This window comes from Rhagoletis pomonella, unplaced genomic scaffold (assembly GCF_013731165.1).
Source record: "Rhagoletis pomonella isolate Grant_MI unplaced genomic scaffold, Rhpom_1.0 Rhpom_scaffold_00014, whole genome shotgun sequence".
Classification (NCBI taxonomy): Eukaryota; Metazoa; Arthropoda; class Insecta; order Diptera; family Tephritidae; genus Rhagoletis; species Rhagoletis pomonella.
Genome location: NW_023458568.1, coordinates 12715383 through 12736383, shown reverse-complemented (window position 1 = coordinate 12736383; position 21001 = coordinate 12715383). Strand labels below are relative to the sequence as shown.

Genomic DNA, 21001 nt, shown 5'->3' with positions numbered 1-21001 from the left:
CAGATATCTGGAAGATGGGGAGAGTGGTCCCACTGCTCAAACCGGGGAAACCAGCCAACAATGTAGAATCTTATCGCCCGATAACACTCCTTTCCCCAGTAGCGAAGACACTAGAGGCCTTGCTTGTATTTTACGAACCACCTCACTCCAGCGAAGCATCAGCATGGTTTCCGTAAAGTGCACAGTACAACAACAGCACTTAACGCCATAAAAACACAGATAACACGTGACCTTAACCGCAGCCGTCCCTGTGAGAGGATTATTATAGTAGCGTTGGACCTGTCAAAGGCGTTTGACACCGTCAGTCACTCCACGCTACTAGAAGACATAGATCCCTCCTCTCTCCCACAGAGGCTCAAACGGTGGTCGGCGAATTATCGAGTGGTCGACACTCTTCTTAATGTTTAGAGACAAATCGAGCAAACTCAGAAAAATAAAACAGGGGTTCCACAGGGTGGTGTCCTTTCCCACTACTGTTTAAGCTTTCTCGCTTCTTCACTGCAAGGAGCCTAACCCTCTCCCCTACAAAATCCTATGCGACCTTGTTCACCACCTGGACGAAGGAGGTCAGGCTACCGCTGGGAATTCACGTCGATGATACACCAATTCCGACGGTGAATAACCCCAAAATACTCGGAGTAACCTTCGACAGTCTGCTCTGCTTATCTGCGCACGCAACCGCTATTGTCAATCAAGTACAGAGCCGCAACAAGGTCCTCAAGTCGCTAGCCGGCAGTACTTGGGGCAATGACAAAGAAACGTTGCTGGCAACGTACAAGGCAATAGGCCGGCCGGTTTTGAATTACGCAACACCAGTGTGGTCGCCGGGGACTAGTAGGACGCAGTGGATGACGCTACAGACTACTCAAAACACCGCACTACGGACAGCGACTGGATGCCTTCTGATGTCGCCGCAACATCACCCGCCGCACATGCTCCCGATTGAGGAGCTTAACACAATGCTCTGCAAGCAATTCCTTCATTTGCTTGCGGAAGAACGCTTGCCACGGCACGTCAGAAGCCATCTATATGAACTGACGGACGAAGTCCAGAGGTTCATTAAACAACCTCTGGACCCGTCAGCTTACCGACAGGCCTTGAACGGCATTCACAGAGGTCAGTCTCGAGTTATATACGCTCCTAGTCGGATTGTCGGAACGACTGTCGTCAGTTCACTGCATTGCTGTTGCAACTAATTTTCTTATTGAAGTAAATGAAATGCGGGAGCACCCTGAAGAATTGTTTAGTTGTATTTTTTAACAGCAAAATCAAACAGAGTAATTGACCAAAAAAATATTTTGTCCGTTCCCACGACAGTCGGGTCTACGTAACTGGAACGACCCAGATTTATATCTGGCCAAGGACTGTCACTCCAGCAACACTCCCCAAAACTCTATGGGGAACTTGTATGCTGCTACAACAACAACCAAAAAAATATATTTGACTTCATTCTTTCAACTTTACATAATGTGGGAAACCTAAGAAATATAACCAAATACGATATATTAAAACAGCCTCCAAAATCGTCTACAAGAGACGCTCCTGATCTACACAAATCAGTTTGATTGGAAATTAATTTTTTTGATTTTGTTTATATTTTACTTTTTGATGTGTCAAAATTTCATGTGAAAACAATATGTGTTGCTGGAAAAATTTCACGGCTGTGAACAGAATACTGACCTATAGAAGGTAACGAAACACAACCGATTCAAATCACTCGGAAACATTTTGCGGGCGGTAACCATGATACTAAAAAGAAGGTAGTTCCATTGTCACTTTTTCGTCGCCATTTAACAACCTGACAATTAAGTAGATTGGGACATTTCGTGCTACCGTATCCGATATTTAAAATCCTTCAAATTTTGTTATTAATTTCTTGTTTATTTACAAACATTTTGTTCTTATCGAGATTTGAAGAAGCAAAAGGTACATTGCACAAATAACCGAACATTTCCCCTTTTGTTTTTAAAGAGGTCTTATGCTCAATAAGTTGATAATTGTGTTTCTAGTTTTCATAATAACAATAAATCATCAATTTTGTTTCACACCCCCTCTAATATTGAACAGTAAAATATATTTATTTGTACCCAAAGAAACAACGATATTGTCGAAAAATACTCGAATTCCATAATTCTCACTTCTCTGAAAGTCATAAGGCCTATGGCCATGCCATGAGAAACAGCTTCTCATAAAAATACAATCGCCGTTCGGAGTCTGCGTAAAACTGTAGGTCCCTCCGCTTTGTGTGACAACATCAAGGCGCACGCCACAAGTCGGAGGAGAGGCTCGGCCAAACACTAACATATGAGTAAGCGCCAATCTATTATTATTATTATTAATTATTTTTAAAAGGTAAATGTTGATACACCTATTTTATTTATACTCCCAAATTTAGGATATAAAATCCCCTCCACCAAAAAACTTAAATTGGGTAACGCCGCTTCGAATTTTCTACAATTGAGAAATTGTCAAATATATCCTTTTTAATCAAAAAGTTTTTTATTGAAACTACCTTCTTTTTTGTATCATGGCGGTAACTTTACTCTGCTAGCGTTCGCGATAGCTAACGCAAACAAAACATTTGAATGCAGAGAAACAGGTAAACAAACGAAACATAAAGTTAGTGGTGTCAACACAAAACGAAACGATTCGTTTAGTGATCCCCTAGTATACATACATACTAGGGCGATTCTTTTTTTGCGACTATTGTTTTTTTTCACACCTACCTCAAAATTTTGTGGAAAACACCTAGAAAAAAGCTCCCTGAAAATTTGAACCCTTAATATTAACACTAAGTACTCGCCCAAGGCGTGCAAAGATTTCCCATATAAAATACACGTAAACTTTGAGTTTTTTTCTTAAAAAGTCTACTATGAATCGTAAAATTGGTATGCTGAAATCCGTGTTGTCGTATCGTAGTTTCGAAATTCGTAGGCCATCTTCGAAATCCGTAATGTTGGTATGCCTGAATCCGACGTAGCTGTCATTTTTATGTATTTGTCGGAAATTTTGTACGAATAGCAACTCGTGTCGGAGCGAAACAAATTGTATTAAAATATCAATAAAATAGAGTGTGTAAACGCAAAAATATGCATATGGGAAAATCTAAAAAACAGGTAACCTTGGTGTTATTTAGCTTTATTTTCCCTGTTGGAAACTATATCAAGCTGGTTTCTTTTGGATATAATTCATTGACGTATACTTGAAGCCTCAAAAAAATTTGGATCAATTTGCTGCATAACTTTTGAATTATAGGTGTTTAAATTTAAAAATATAATGAAAACAAGTGAATTTTTTATGTAATTTGTAAGAGGGGAAAAATTAATTAAATCATAACTTTTGAAGCACACCATATTCTGACTTGAAATTTAATGGGCATTTAGCACTTATGTGTATACTTCATATGTAGGTAAGAAAAGTGTGCATTACAAAATAACGAAATGGCAAGTAAGACAAAGTCTGTAACTCCACATTCCACAATTTTCAAAATTTTCGGTTTATCGCGTATAGTTTTTGAAGCATTTAATTTTACGAACTTCTTAAGTATGTGTTGTATTCTACAAACAATTACGAATAATTTGATATCTTAGCAAGAGGTGTGCTTTTAGAATAAACCAACTTTTAAAGATAAAATATTCTGCGATCTTGAGCGTAATTTTTATTCCAAAAATATCTCTTATAATGTTACATACACCTGTAAAATGCTTCAACAAAATTTTCTCTAGAAGTGTGTAAAAACCCCGATTTAGTACTTTTAATTATGCTCCTTCTTGTAGTCAGAATATTTTGAGCGTGGTATCAAATCAAATTTTTTTCGACAAAGGTTCTGATAGTTGCTCTTACTTAATTGGAGCCTTTTAAATTCCATGGCGTCCCCAGTTTTGCCCGATTGTCTCCACTTTTGGAGATAGCGGTACTTGAAACTTTGCTTAAATTTGAACTATTTTATAAAAAAAACTCTTAGTTTTTAAGATATTTTACTAAAATTTTGCACGCGCTTGTATTTTAATATTTCCTTCACTATCTCATAAAATCATCGAAATTTTTTGTCAGTGCCTTGAGATCTGCACGATTCGTTCCATTTTCAAAAATGGAGTGTCAGATTAAAAAGCTTGACCTGTGGACAATAGAAGGTTTATTTTTTTTAAAGAGTTGCCACCTGTTAAAAAATTTGATTACAATTTTTTTATAAGTTAAATGAATTATTAAGAGATGGATATCAATCGAAATGTGTATTAACTACATGCAGAGAGTTTCCACCTGTTTAAAAAATCAAATTCCACTTGAATTAAAGGCGTAAGGTAATTTAAATGGATAGGTATCACCATAAGGGAACGAAAGAGGTTTCAGAAGGTTTTAGCTTACAAATATTACGAATAGGGTTGCCACCTGTTTGTAAAGTCGAATTTAGGTAAACTAAAATAATAATTACGTCAAACCATAGGATTACGCCATCGTATTTGTTATCTTATTACAAATACATACTTTGTCAGTCAGTGATTTGTTCTGATTACATTCCTTTTAAATTACTGGACTCTTAAATTAACTCAGGAATGTTTTTACTCTTCACTTATTTCTTTCTAAATATGTAAAATTTTTTCATTTTTCTGATACTCATATTGATATACATATTTCAGTTGCCTTATTCTCTTAATTAAAGTGAATTTGATTTTTTAAACATGTGGAAACCCTTCTACGTGTCGTTTAGAAGTAAAGTATTTTCAAAACTAGTTCAATTGATACCCATATTGTAATATCTAACTCATTTGACTTATTAAATAATTTTTGTAAAATTTATAACAGGTTGCAACCCTTTTCAAAAATAATAAACTTTATTGCACATTGTCATTTGACACCTCACTTTTGAAAATTGAACGAACTATATGTACATACCTATGTAAAAGCCACAAAAACCCAAATTTTCAACTTCAAACTGCATTTACAGTGAAAGTATGAAAGTTATCCAAAAACAAATTGCATTTTTAACTGACTTCCAAAAAAGGAGGAGGTTATCAGTCCGTCGGAATATCTATATTTTTTTAATGTATGTTTGTTACCGCATAACTTTGGACCACGTCAACCGATTTCGATAACTCTTTTTGCGTCGGAAAGGTAGTGTCTCAGAGGTGGTCCCATACTACATAATCTGGTTTAGATCCGATCATTGGATCATGAAATATATATATATATATTTTTTTTGTAAGTCGCTTTTTTTTGCTAAAAATTACTTGTTGAATTTAGCGTCCTCAATTTTACTAAGAAGCGAATTTTCATTTAAATCCGGCCATAATTCTATTTTTGCCCACATTTTATATGTAAAAAAAGCACTGTGCGCTGGTGAAAACAAGAGGCGCACTTGGTTTTGGCAAGTTGTGCCGCCTTCTGGTCACTCGACGTTTGGCTTTGTTCGCCGGAGGATGGAGTATGAACTATCGGCTAAAATATCTCGAGCATCGCTCCGGGTCCGACGAAGCGTGGTCGCCAAAAGATATTTCAACTCTGTCGTCACGTTCGTCGGGTTGGACAATGACCTCACGGTTGACTAAAGCTTACTGACACCAGAAGCGAAGTTGCAGGTCTTCACGTTCACAAGTTGCCGAATCCCTGATACGGGGATTTCTGGGATCGGCCTGACGAAGGTTATCACGCTCATCGGCTAGGACAGCCGTTTCTGCAGGAAAATTCGGACGGGGTCCGAAATGCATCCTGCTGGAACGAAGCGGGCTGCTGCACCTGCGCGCAGGGTTTATCGTGATTCCCTGGCAGCAAGGCTTAGCATCACGGTGTCCGCACTTAGCCTTAATCTCTGCCCTGACAACCCTGCGGAATTTACGCTACGTGAACGTCGGTTGGTGTGGGTAGGGCAGTGAAGGTGCTTTCAGTAACATCCTCGAAGCCTTCCAGTCAGCTTTGGTGAAGTTGACATAAGTGCGGTGATCCGCGGAAGCAAAGTCGGCTGGTTTATCAATCGAGATGACTATGGCCATATGGTCTGATGCTAAGGTCAGCATAGGTCGCCATGATATGCTGTTTATCAGACCAGCGCTGACAATTGTTAGGTCTGGCGACCTGCAGCAGCTGCCCATAATCCTGGTGGGTGCGTCGTCGTTCTTTGTGTAGAATATCGAATCGACTATATGCTCATTTTCGTCGTTGATATTTCTTTGGCAATATTTAACTCAGTAAGCCATCCATCGCATGATTCTTCTACAAAATTGCCTGTGGTGGGTCGATTACGGATGGCAACCGAACTTCAGTTGGGTGGCCAGTAACTGAAATGGTATTACAGATGGCATCTGGCAACTGAAACCTGGTAACTGAATTGCTATATTGACAACTGCAGTTTTGTGGTTGCCGCGGAAATTTTGATTGATATAATTTATTTCCTTTTTCAACTGTTTCTTCAGCTTATTTACACTCAAGTCTTAGTTGTTAGTATTTTTAACGGACTTAAAAAAATGAGAAGGTTATCAATTCGTCGGAATATTTTTTTTTTATGGATGTTACCGCATAACTTTGGACCACGTGAACTGATTTCGATATTTTTTTTTGTCGGAAAGGTCATACCTCAAGGGTGGTTCCATACTGATTTGGTTTAGATCCGATCATTGCATCGTGAAGAAATTAACGGTACTGCTAAATTTTTATATGAGAATTGAAGTCGGTTTTGCTTTTTGCTGAAAAATTACTTGTAGAACCTTCAACTTTATAAAATTTAAATACAGTTTCTATTCATAATATACATTTTCATTACAGTGGCGTTGCCCATCGGTAACCCAACTAACTAAGGTTGCATTGCCATCCATAATCGGCCAATTAGTCTTCCAATATAGTAAAACAATAATGTGGTTTTATTTTCGTGCATTTATTTTCTGCCAAACCTTAAAAAAAAATTATGGGTCGATTACGGATAGCAACACAACAACGGTTCGGTTGCCAGCTGACAACGCAACTGGAAAAAAATTTGTATTACGAATGCCAACTATCGTCAGTTGCTGTAGAGTTATCGATAATCGAAATTTGACAGTTCGATAACCAGCAAGCGGCTGTAAACATGCTGTGCGAGTAAAATTAAATTATTAAAATAAAGAAATTTAAAGATAACACAGCAATAAAGTTAAATTAATCACAATAATTTGTTTAAGAGGGAGGGAAGTGCATGAACGCGGCCTCAATCAGGCGACTTTTAAAGGATAATTCCAATCCTCTATAGCTACCGTGGGCACTGTAAGAAAAAGTTAATGCTTGCAAGATTTTTCTTTTATTATCGTTTTGTGTTCATTTTAAAAGCATATTGAGGACTTCCAAAAGAAGCTGTAGTATAATTGGTTAATAAACAGATGAACCACTTCGTTCCACTTCAATACCTAAGCTCATAAAAGCTTGCGCACCTCTTCGATTTTTCGCAGAAGGAAGTGCCACTGCAATGACTTCAATTTGGAAAACTTGGTGTGTCGGTAGTTTTAAAAGAGGTACTTTAGTTGGTAAAGCAAAAAATTTGCAATCAGTGTTCCCTTTTTTTTCGCCAAAAGGGCGTCCTCCACGGGAACTAAAATTTCAAGTTATTGTTTTGTTATTTTCACCATGTTCTGTAAAAGCAAACTGCATTGCAAAATGTTAATATCGTTCAAATTATTAAAAAGTAAAATATATGACACGCTCCAAAACATTCCCAGCAACCACAAAAATGAAGTCACCTGTATACACACTTTGTAGCAACTGCAGTTGTCAGTTGAAAGTTGCCAGCCTGAAAAAAATAGCAGTCAACAGTACATTTTTACTGACTACTGAACTTTTTTACTGACTACCATGACCATGTATGACTGACATGATGACCATGTATGTAAAGACTTTCACTATTTTACTTTTCAAAACCCAGTAGGGCATATTCATAGTCGAAATAAAATCGACTTAGAGTAGACTTTATTTCATGTATGACTCTTCTCCATTATTTTTAATAAATTGTCAAAAATAGTCGTTTCTCTTAAAATAATAACCTATTGATGAGGGGTATATTAAAAAGACGCAATATGCATATTTTGCATTTAGTATGAAAAAAATGCAGTTAAAAAAAGTACTTACATCATTAAATAAATAATAAAGTTAACACAAATACATTGGGGGAAATGCTAAGCTACAAAAACGGTGCATTAATTCCATTTGAAAAATATTTGACATAATAAAGAGATTGAAATCAGTCCAAATCTAGCCAGAGGTATAATTTTTAAGTGCCTTTGAAAAGTAAATACTAAAAGCATTTTTAAACACAAAAGAAAAAATATAATTTACGAAGGAATTGTCAAAATGTGTATATAGAATTTTAAATCAAAGAAAAATAAGCCTATTTTTAAAAAGTCGGTGTCAAGGGGCATCGATCTCCAAAAAGTGTCAATTTGAAACTTTAGTCGCGCAACGGTAACACTGCTGGAAAATACCAGTAAGCAGTAAATTTTTACTGATTACTGAAAAATAGCAGTAAGCAGCAAAAAGAAAAAGAATACGTGAGTACTTTTTTGTTGTTTCAGTATATGTATAAAAAAAGATTTTGATAGTTTCTATTACTCATGCATTCTCATTCCGATTGGTATGTTTACAAACTCTGTTGTCCATATTATTGCTCAAATACAGTGAAAAAAGTTGGACGGAGATGATCCTTTCTTGCATTAAACAAGTAAATTTTTACTGATAACGAAATTTCATTTGCATTATAAGTAAAATTATTATTGATTAAGAAAGTTCGTATTGGTAGTTAAAATTCAATGCACAACCACCAAACTAAGTAAATCATTAACAAAATTGCGTCAATTTTTTTCTTTCAAACGTTTATTTTGAACATATGTATTTATTATAAGCTGTTAGCTTGCCTTTAAACAAGCAATTCAAAATTTACATCGTTAAGTTTTTGTCTTCTGGAACGATTCACAATCCCAGCGAATGAAAACAACCGTTCTACGGGCGCAGATGAGGGTAATGGCGTATTATATTTAAGAAAAACGTTTTCAATCGTTGGATGTTTTTTTAGACAATTTGTTGTTGTGTCTCGTTCGATTAAGTATAAAATTGTTTCCTCAAGATAATTTTCTGAGTCTCCGGAAATACACTGTATGCCAACATCTATTTAAGTGGATAAACAAACGTATATAATTATACACATATTTAATGGAATATTAAGTGTAATAATTTTACCGTTACTTTCTTCCTCGAAATCGAGGAATGATTTCTGGGGCGTTTGTGGCAAAACACGAGTTTCGTCATCCGCTATTTTACCATACATCACCACAAAAGTATTGAACATTTTCGTCACTTCCTCTTCTGTTTGCGTTGTTGCTATTTCCAAGAGGCGCGCAGTGGGCTTCCTTGTGGCGAGTGGTGGTGCTGCGGGAGGTACAATCTCCAAGTGATCGCCAACGGTGGCAACTTGATAGGCGACACAGCTCTTGCGGCGACGGGGTAGCGGTGGTGAACTGGATGCACGGTCTTCGTTGCGACGATGGAGTGGATGATCACCTGTTGATAGGCGACACAACTCTTGCGGTGACGGGGTGGCGGTGGTGAACTGACTGCACGGTCTTCGTGGCGACGATGGAGCGGATGGTCACCTGGTGCACTCAAATGTCGGTGCTGTTGGACGGCTTATTTCGCCGGACACTTTGGCACAAAAAGTCTACAAATGTATTTAATGGTACTTTATTTGTACGCCCTTTACAAAGCAAATTTATTATAATAAGCCGTATGCGGTTAAATTACAAAATGCGGATGAACTAAATATATGTTCTGAGAGTCTATGATTTTCACGCACGAGCACTACGACTTCTTTTTAGAAACGGTAGAAATTATGCGGATATTTAGGATTTCGCTTAACTATTTCGCGCACGAGCACTGCAGCTTTGTGTGGATACCAAAAAACGATTGATGAAAGGAAAAATATAAACTCATCTGTCAAATGCAAAGTATGTACATACATACAATATGTGTATACAGCGAGTGCTCTTGCTAGCGAATAGCTCCCGCGTTGCCAACTACTTAAATAATCATAACGTACAATAATGCTTACATAAAGTGTTCACTAAATATAATTCCAAGTGCAATGTATGCAGTTTGATAAATATAAATTCAAAGGTATTCAAAAGATACAATGGCAAAAGTTAAAATCATATTTGGTAGATGTTTTAGTACAAATTCAAAAGTAGATACGCATAGTTATGAATGCATACAAATTCAATAAATACATACATAGGGTGCTAGCGTATATATCGCATAGATATGAATGCATACAACTTCAATAAATACATTCGATGAAATACTGTGGACGGGTTTCCGCATTGGTCGCTCCAACATCCTGCCGGCCCTAGACGCATTAAGCGGCTAGTGCCTCCTTCAGCTCCTGTAGAGCCCGCATCGCCTCATGAACCAGGATGCTGGTGACTTTACCCCGATAGGAGGCAGTTTGTAGCCCACGGGCGGTACGTCGAACGGTGCGTTTTCCATTTGCGGACTCTGAGGTATGGTGTCCGAGGTGCTTGAAGCGCGGTGGTGTACGCCCTGATCCCCCACGTTGGGGAGCGTTTCTATTTGTGTGGACCAGGCGTTTGGGGGGCTGCACTGCGGAGTTCACATTCGTGCGGCGAGCTGCCGGTGTACTATTCCGGTGTAAGAGTGTGTGATGTTGTAGCGAGCGATGTGCGCGGCGCTGGCGTGGGGGTTCCCCTGTCGTCCATCTGTAAAGAGTTAATATACGGAGACCTTTAGTTTTTATATGGGAGGCATAGGAGAGAGATACGAGAAGTATGTATGTGTGTGTGGTGTATGAGAAAAGGTGTGCGGCCATTTAGATGCTTATTCATTTGAGGTTTTTATGGAGTGGGGCTAATTGGTTTCAATGCGGGAGGGGGAGTCTTCGCTCGAAGGCAGAAATACTAATTTTACTAATGGCCGAGTGAGTAGGCCTGTTTGGGTGCGGACGTCGACCACACGAATGTGTCCATCTTTTCCAGGGTGCAACCTTTCGATGCGGCCCAGGCGCCATTCCGTGGGCGGGAGTGTGTCATCATTAATGACTACGCATTCTCCGATTCTGGGTTCTACTTGAGCATTCTTCCACCTGTGTCGCTTATGAAGGTCTTTAAGGTAGTCTTCCTTCCATCGTTTTGCGAATTGGTGGTGTAAGACCTTGAGTTTTTCCCATCTATTAATGAGCTAGAGGTTTTCGTGATTCGATTCGGGGAATGAGAGGAGGGGAGCACCCCGGAGGAAGTGGCCAGGTGAGAGCGCTGTAGAGATATCGGACGAGAATTTAATACAGCTTCTACTCTTATAAAAAGGGTAGTAAACTCCTCAAACGTAAATTTGTGGGGCCCGGCAGTCCTTTTGAAGTGAAGTTTAAAGCTTTTAACTTGCCGACTCCCATAAGCCACCCATGTGCGGGGCGCTGGGAGGGATAAATTGCCAATTAATACCCTGGGGTGAGTATTTTTGGACAACATCACGGGATACCATTTGGAGAAAGACAGAGAACTCCTTTTCAGTGTCTTATTTGGCTCCTATAAAAGTTTTGGCCATTGTCACTCATCATTTTAGCGGGGTAACCACGGCGACCAACAAAACGAGCAAAGGCGACGAGAAATGCCTCATTGGTCAGGTCTGAGCACAGCTCGAGGTGTACCGCCTTTGTTGTGAAGCACACAAAGACGGCCACATAGCCTTTCAGCTTTTATAGCTTTTATTTGAAAAGGCCCAGCAAAATCGATACCGGTGGTGGTGAAGGGCGGAGCGAAGGTGCATCGTTCGGGCGGCAGGGCAGCCATAATCTGCGAGCTCATTTGCTGTTTGTGAATGGTGCATGATTTACATTGATAAATGCATTTTTTGATGAGGGGTTTGAGCCGGGGAATGTAGAATTCTTGCCTGGTCATCTGCTGCATAAGTCGTACTTCTGCATGGAGGAGTAGATCATGGAGAAACTTTAGATAAAGGAATGCGAATCGGGACTTTTCCGGAATTATAATGGGGTGACGTTCGTTATAGCTCAAGATAGCATGAGCAAGGCGTCCATTGACGCAGAGAACTCCATTTTTATCCAAGAAGGGGTTAAGAACTAATAGTGAACTCTTTTTGTCAATGGGTTTGGAGTCTTCCAAGCGGGCCCTTTCATGGAAGAAATGACGGGTTTGCGTGATTATAATCAGACGAATTTTCGCGTAGCGGAGATCATCATGTGATAGCGGGGAGGATGCGCGGTCATGAGCTCCTGGCGCTTTGTCGGTTAGTCGTCTGATGAACTTGAAGACGTAGGCCATCACTCTCAAGGCTCGAGAGAAAGAGGAAAACCTGTCCAGAACATCGGGATCTTCTTCGGTGGTGAGTAATGCCTTCACTCTTCGCACTTCCGGCGGGTTGACATTTCGAACTAAGGGTTTTGGCCATTCTTCGGGGGGCTTGGATAGCCAAGCAGGACCGTTCCACCATAACGAAGACGCTGCTAGGTCTAGTGGCTTGCAACCCCTTGTGCCCATATCTGCGGGATTGTCGCTGCTGCGTACATGTCGCCAGGTGGCGTTTCCGACGAGTTCCAAGATCTCCGCGGTGCGATTCGAGACGAACGTTTTCCAAGAGTGGGGTGGTTTTTCCAGCCATGCCAATACAATCTCAGAGTCAGACCATAGTACCAGTTTTCTTTGAGAGAGGTCGAGATTGGACTGGACAGCTGCGACAAGTTTGGCTAAGAGAAGAGCTCCGCAGAGCTCAAGCCGGGATAAACTAGTTCGAAGGGGTGCTACCTTGCCTTTGGAAACCAGAAGATGGGAAGAGGTACTGAAACCATGAGTAGTTCGAACATATACGTTGGCACAATATGCCTTTTTGAGGCGTCACAGAATCCATGGAGTTCAACATGCTGGTCAGGAATAAAGTTTACCCATCGAGGAATTTGAATGTTCGAGATTGTATGGAGATTGGTTGCGAACTGAGACCATTTAACAAGACGGAGGGGTTTGACTTTCTCGTCCCAGTGAGTTCCGTCGATCCAGAGCTCTTGTAAGAGAATCTTTGCCTTGATCATTATCGGCGTAAGCCACCCTGCGGGATCAAAAAGTTTCGCGACAGAGGGGAGAATCTGTCGTTTAGTGCTAGCAGATGAGGCTGGGATGGAGTCGATCGTATAGGAAAACGTGTCTGTGAGCGCATTCCATTGGATCCCTAGAGTCTTTGTGATACTTGCTTTTTCGAACTCGAGAAAATTAGTATCGAGCAAGTCTTCTTTCCTTATATTTTTAAGAACTTCTGGGTGGTTCGCTGTTATTTTCTTCAAGGGAAAGCCTGCCGAGTTTAGGGCCTGGATGACTTGGGTGAGAGATTGAGTGGCGATTGTCAGATCGTGGCTGCCAGAGAGTATGTCAACCACATGCGTTTCTTTATTCAGAATGGGGGCGGCCATTGGGTAGTTGGTTTTTTCATCTTGTGCTACTTGGTGAAGTGTGCCAATGGCGAGGTAGGGCGCACAGTTTACATCGAATGTGACCGTTTTTAATTTATAATCTTGAATGGGACTGGTTGTGGGTGAACGAAAGATTATTATTTGAAAGTCCTGGTCTTCGGGAGGTAGCAGTATTTGTCGGTACATCTTTTCGACATCACCATTAAATACAAATTTATACATTCGCCACTTGAGGATGAGAAGCAGGCTGGAGAGTTGGTCCGGTATATAATATATCGTTAAGAGAGTAACCGGATCCCGACATTTTTGATGAATTAAAGACAACTCGTACTTTTGTCGTTCGTTTTTCGGGCTTAATGACCGCATGGTGAGGGAGGTAGAACGACATGTACTTGCCTGAGAGGAATTTTTCTTGGGAAACCGTTTTTTCCATGTGGTTTAGGGTGAGGTATTCTTCCAGGACATTATCATATGAGGCCTTTAAATCGCCCTTTTTGAGGAGGTTTCTCCCCATTCCGAGATGGGATTGAGAGTAACCTAAAGAGATTTCTTTGGGGAAACTTGGCTTGAACGGAAGCCTGACCACATAACGACCATCAGAGGAGTATTTTGCTCTCATTCTCTGAATAGAATGATTGCACCTGAGTTCCTACTGCTTCCTGTTCATTAGTGTCTGTTTGGGGTGAAGTGTGCACACTTGAGTTTGTAGTAATTGTGGTTGCCACTTGCGAACTGGTTTTTTGTACTCTTGGGGGTTGCCTTTTCGGCATGGAGTTTGTGGCTTTATGGATCACTGAGTTGTGCCGTTCACTACAATGGCTACAGGTTTGTGTGCTAGGGCAATCTTTCAACAAGTGTGACTGGGATAGACAATTGAAGCACATATTATTTTCTCTTACGAACTTCTTGCGATCAGAGATTGACAACTTTCGGAATTTGAAGCAGTTCCACAGCGAATGAGAGGAGGTCTTACACATCGAACATTTGTGCATTATTCGCTGCTCTGTCACGTGAGATTGTATTTGTGACATCGATCTGTTTTGAAAGTTTTGAGAGTGAGGGGGTTTAAAAGGTGGTTTGTTATGAGAGAAAGGCGGCTTTGAAGAGCTATTGGGCTGAACAGGAGGTCTCGCCTTCGGCAGGCGCCATTGATCAACTCTTTCGGCCACTTCATAACGAGTGGTGAGGAACTGGCCCATTTGGGACCAGTTGGGCAGGTCTTTCCTCGAGCTGAGGGGTTGTTCCCACAGGGATACTTTAGTTTCGGGAAGCTTAGAGGTTACTATATAAATAAGGATGGGGTCCCAATTTTCAGTTGAGACTTGCTGAGTTGCGAGAATTTGAAGGCAGTTGTTTACTGAAGACTGCAGCCTTTGTATGTCTTCGCTGCTTTCGGTGGGAATGGGTTTGAGGTTCATTAAGATTCGTATTTGGTTGTCTACCAAAATACGCTTATTCTCATATCGAGACCGAAGTGCTTCCCATGCGAGATTAAGGCTTTCATCACAGAGAGAGAATTGCTTTACTATTTGGTTGGCTTTTCCTTGAGTTTTGTACCTGAGATGGTACAACTTTTGGCCTTGGGTTAGTTCAGGGTGATTTATATATACCGCTGTGAACATATCCCGGAAAGAAGGCCATTGTTCATAACTTCCGTAAAATACTTCGGTCTCACAAGGAGGGACGGTTAAGCCGAGGCCAGACTGGCAGTTGGGTTGTGATGTAGAGTGAGTCGGCATGGGATTGCTCACTTGCTTATGAAGATGGAGCTGGTCAGCGATTTGAGCTTTAGTGTCTTCGTATTGATCGAGACAAGACCGATATTTGCGAAAAGCACTAGCTTTGAAATTTTCGGGAAGGTCTTGCTTGTCTGCCTCTACAACTACATCGTAAGAGTTTGAACTCGATTCCAAAAATTGTCTAAACTCGTATCTTTTATTTTCAGGCTTGATTCTGAGTTATTTTCGAGAGGTAGAGATTTGAATCTTGAACAGTAATCGACTAAATTATCAGTCTCTGCAATAAACTTAACGGAGGCCAATTGCCTTTCTTTTTTTGAAGTTTTCCTGCTTGAGTTTCGATCGCAACGATTTTCTCTTCATCACTCATGTTGGGAATTTGGGATTCTTCGTTAAGCCCCGAGAAAATTTATAATTTAGTCTGAAAGGACTGGGGTTGAGAGACTGAGAGAGAGAGATGCCTGAGGGAGATTTAAAGAACTCGAGAATACTAAGAATGCAATAAAATTTATTAATTTTTTTTTTTTTAAGTAAATGCAATTCCTCTTACATGAATGCCAGAGAACTTAATGCAATTTCTTTTTAAGGGAATGCCAGAGAATTTAATGCAATTCCTTTTTAAAGGAATGCCAGAGAAGTAAATATACAGTGATATTAAATGAGTCGATTGCAAATTAGAGAAAAATTTAGATTTAATTTATTTACTAATTTATTTATTTAACCGTTTTTGAGAATATAGTAATATCGAGAAACTTGCTCAGCGAATGAAAGTGTACGAGATTTAATTTATTTTATGTAAATGCAAGTTTATTTCACGCGACTGTGACCTCAGTATTATGTGTATGTATATAGGAGGACCACACAGTTGAAGAACGAGAATGCGCTTCTATTACTTTTGGTAAAATGCAAATTTAATTCGCGGGACTGTAACCAATGGTATTTGTATATAAGCGCCGTCAACTTTTGTTTATTAACCTTATCGCACTGCAAACCGACCACTGTATCGCACTTTATATATGTAGATATGTATGAGATTGTGTGTATATAAGTATGCCTATGTGTTTATATATGTGTGTTTATGTGTCGCTTTGTAATATTGTCTCACTTGTGCACCTTTGTTGTCATGAAATCGCAACTTTTATTTTAAACAAGGGGAAACACTGCTGAGAAAATGTTTAAAATTTATGTATTATTACGAGCAAACGTTGTGGGGAATTTAAGTTTGTATACATAAATATCAATGAGAAATTATATTTGATTTGGTAAAACCGAATGTAGGAGGAGGGGTAATAGAAAATTGCCTATGTGCTTGTAAGTAGAACTGTATATATATGTGTGGACTGTATGTGTAAAACGCTCGAGCGGGAAAATATGTACAAATAGGCGGGAAGAGAAATCAGTACATATGTACATACATGCATATATGTATGTATTTTCGAGATACGGGATATTGGCTCTCGGAACTTATTTACTCGAAAACTTGGAAGTATACATATATGTATGTATATGCACGAATTTCCAAAAAATTCTTTAACGGGCTGAGGATGCCGTTTTATTTGGAAAAAATGGCACACAAGGTTTTTATGAATTTTAGGTTATTTTTTTTGAAATATTTTAATGCAAGACTTGTAAATGTGGATGTTGTAAATACCGTGGGAATATGAAGCACTAGGAGAAATATATGCTTACTTACGGTTTGTAATAGGGATTTTTTACTTCCTGCTGGTTCGGGGTCTGCTGGCGCAGAAGGACCAAAATGGCGCGCAGTGGGCTTCCTTGTGGCGAGTGGTGGTGCTGCGGGAGGTACAATCTCCAAGTGATCGCCAACGGTGGCGATTTGATAGGCGACACAACTCTTGCGGCGACGGGGTAGCGGTGGTGAACTGGATGCACGGTCTTCGTTGCGACGATGGAGTGGATGATCACCTGTTGATAGGCGACACAACTCTTGCGGTGACGGGGTGGCGGTGGTGAACTGACTGCACGGTCTTCGTGGCGACGATGGAGCGGATGGTCACCTGGTGCACTCAAATGTCGGTGCTGTTGGACGGCTTATTTCGCCGGAACACTTTGGCACAACACAAATGGCGTTTGTTGGCGGAAATGAAAGAGTCTACAAATGTATTTAATGGTACTTTATTTGTACGCCCTTTACAAAGCAAATTTATTATAATAAGCCGTATGCGGTTAAATTACAAAATGCGGATGAACTAAATATATGTTCTGAGAGTCTATGATTTTCACGCACGAGCACTACGACTTCTTTTTAGAAACGGTAGAAATTATGCGGATATTTAGGATTTCGCTTAACTATTTCGCGCACGAGTACTGCAGCTTTGTGTGGATACCAAAAACCGATTGATGAAAGGAAAAATATATACTCTTCTGTCAAATGGAAAGTATGTTCATACATACAATATGTGTATACAGCGAGTGCTCTTGCTAGCGAATGGCTCCCGCGTTGCCAACTACTTAATCATAACGTACAATAATGCTTACAATTTTTTTTCGACATCGTTCCTAGCAGATTCGGATTCTACATAAAATTCTAAGAAAAAAAGCCCTTTAGACCATAGCCCTAAAATCAATTTCGAGCCTGCGCAATTTTAAAAGAAAATATCTTTAATTAATACTAAGTCCATAATCAGATTAATATTTACTAAGGTGCTAGGATTTTTTTTTTTTGTAATAAAGAGTTGTGCTCCGGAGTTTTGTGATATGCAAAATTCATTTCTGATATCTATTTTTTATTTAATGAACCGCAATATGGCGGTTCAAATTAAATCTACTATATATTTGTGGAAGAATGTATGTGTGTATGTGCCAGGTTGCAGCCTAAACGGATGGACAGAATTGAATAAAATTTTGCCAAAGTATTGCCATGACTCCTGGACCTATAATAGGGTAAAAAAATTGGATCTCGCCAAGGGGGGAGGTGGATGGGGGATACCTCCCATAGTGAAAATTTTTAATCAACTCTAACTTCGGAATTATAGTCATATGAACTCGAAATTTGAAATGCACAGATACCTATGGTAGGTGCTTATGGAAAAATATATGTATATAAATGAGTTTGTAAAAAGGGGCGTGGCACATCTCATAGGTGTGGAATCTTTTATCAGCTATAACAGCAGGCAGTATTAGTGATCTCAATGTATTGCATTTTGAAGATTTGTTATAATTGATCACAGTGAAATTCAGATAAATTATAGATGATATGAAGTTCACCGGGTCATCTTCTAGTCTTTAATATATACTTAGTTAATATATGGATTAATATTTACTAAAGTGTTACGAACGTTATATTTTTAATACAATAAGAAAAAAATACCTATAATTTAAAGGAGTGACACACAATGGCTAGATACGTCGCATGTGTGTATTCTTTCATATACATATATATGGGCCGTTCTTACCGTTACATATTTTTCATCCACTCGCTTATTCCTTACCGAAAATTTTAAATAAAAATTTAACAAGTTTTAACCGCTGATACAGTACAGGCAGCAGTTTAAAATGGGGAACTGGGTAAACTTAATAAAGAAAACATATTCTCTGGTTAAATTAATAAGCCTGCCCGGATAACACAAAATCCTAAGCTTGATAAACATTTGGTGTTATACAAGTTTTATAAAGCTCTACTTGTATTTAGGAAAAATGCCGAAAAAAAAATTATAAAATTTATTGATTGATTGATAAAAATAGAGAGGGAGTTATGGCTATGACAATAGAAAGTAGAAAAAAGATACCTCGTGTTGAAAGCGAAAAGGATCTAAAACCAAAAAAAATATAAATACATTGTTAATCATAACAAAATTAATGATTCGAAAAATTATTTTGAAATATTGTACAATTTTTTTTTTTGGTTTTTTAAAGTTAACGTTTCATTTACTTACAGTAACGAACAAAAGTATTGGCACAGTGAATTTTACGCAATATAGGCAAAGTATTTTTTAGAAGAATTCCAAGTATGCAGTTTAGTAATCCATTCAGTTTTAGTTTATCAAAGTGCAAGTTTGAAGTTGCTTGAAAATCTGAATATAAAATTGCAAATTAGTATCCAGATTTATTGGATTTTCCTGAGTTTTGCACAAAGTTAACACATTTGATTTTTATATGTTTTGGTATAGTATGAACTATGTTTTTATAAAAAATTATCGGAAATAAATTAAAACCTTTGCATATATGTAATGCGAAAATTTACTGTGCCAAAACTTTTGTTCGACACTGTACATATAAAAAAATACATACAGTAACTTCTCCCGTTACAATAGTAACAAATATGTAATTTGCTTTGTAGTGCAATCTTGCGGTTCTTTAAATAAAAAATAGATATCAGAAATTAATTTTTCGTATCAATAAACTCCCAAGCACAGGTTTGTATTAAAAAAAATATAGCCGTAACACTTTATTAAATATTAATCTGCATATTTTATTAATTCGTCGGAATATTTTTTTATGTATGTTACCGGATAACTTTGGACTACGTTATCCGTTTTCTACAATTCTTTTTTAAAGGAAAGGTGGTTCCTCAGAGGTAGTTTCCTGCTAACTGAATATAGATCCGATAATTAGGCCATAGAGAAAATAACGGTACTCTTAAATTTGTATATGAGAACTGAAGTCGGTTTTGTTTTTAACCGACTTCCAAAAAAGGAGGAGGTTATCAGTTCGTCGGAATCTTTTTTTTTTTTTTTTTTTATGTATGTTACCGCATAACTTTGGACCACGTCAACCGATTTCGATAATTCTTTTTGCATCGGCAAGGTAGTGTCTCAGAGGTGGTCCCATACTAATCTGGTTGAGATCCGATCAGTGGATCATGAGATATATATATATATATTTTATTTTTATATGGGAGTTGAAGTCGGTTTTTTTTTTGCTAAAAATTACTTGTTTGCTTAAAATTTACTACAGTGTCCACAGCTTCCATAAAAGAGTCGTAGGCCATATTTTTTTTGCTAGTTCAATCGTGGAACATTTGTATGAATTGCTTCGGCTAATACTTCGGCTTTTGTTCTCTTTTTATATCGAGGCTAAGTGCATTGTTCGATGGGGTGATATCATTGCCAAACATGATAGTACTTTGTTTGCCATCAATTAACACTAACTTGTCGGAGTTACAGTATTCTACATTGATGCGAGCCTCAAAAGCTTGGATTAATAATTGCGAGTATGGCTTTTAGTTTTTACCACTCAGGTAGGTGACAGGAGAAAATAGAAAATATTTCATAATCAATAATTTTTCAAATACTTTTCGTTTGACACCTATATTATTATACATACTTTATCTTATTAACTTTATTGAATTAAATTTTCGAAATTGGTGGCAACTCGACTCAAAAATATTTTCAGTAGTAAGCCTTCTTAAACCTTTTTAATTTGATACCCATATTGCAATATTTAATTTATCTTACCAATTTAATTTAATTAAATTTTGAAACAGGTGGCAACCCCCCTCAAAAATATTTTCGCCTGTAAGCCTTCATAACCTCTTTCTTTTGACACCCATATTGCAATATCTAATTTATGTCATTAATTTACTTATACTGAAATTTTTAAACAGGTGGCAACTCTCTATTTTTTATCGTTTTAACCATCCGGATATTATAAAAAACAAAGCAAAAAAATAAAAATATTCAAATCGGTCAAGCCGTTTTCGAGTCTTAGCGAGGCTAACGGACAGCAATTCATTTTTGTATATAAGATATCTTCTTTTAAAAATGCGCAGGCTCGAAATTGACTTTAGAGCTATGGTCTGGAGGAATGTTTTTCTTAGAATTTTATGAAGAATCCGAATATGCTAGGAACAATGTCGAAAAAAATCAAT

General features: G+C 38.4%; 1 protein-coding gene across 1 annotated transcript; it reads right to left on the bottom strand.

The window, feature by feature from the left end:
- Nucleotides 1-8820: 8820 nt before the first annotated feature.
- LOC118749241 lies at nucleotides 8821-17304 on the bottom strand. The gene is made up of 3 exons (XM_036484038.1): nucleotides 16865-17304; nucleotides 9187-10718; nucleotides 8821-9114 (listed from the first exon to the last, which is right to left on the bottom strand). Exons 2-3 carry the CDS (start codon nucleotides 9293-9295, stop codon nucleotides 8867-8869), a joined length of 357 nt encoding a protein of 118 aa, XP_036339931.1. The 5' UTR covers nucleotides 9296-10718; nucleotides 16865-17304; the 3' UTR covers nucleotides 8821-8866.
- Nucleotides 17305-21001: the final 3697 nt, after the last annotated feature.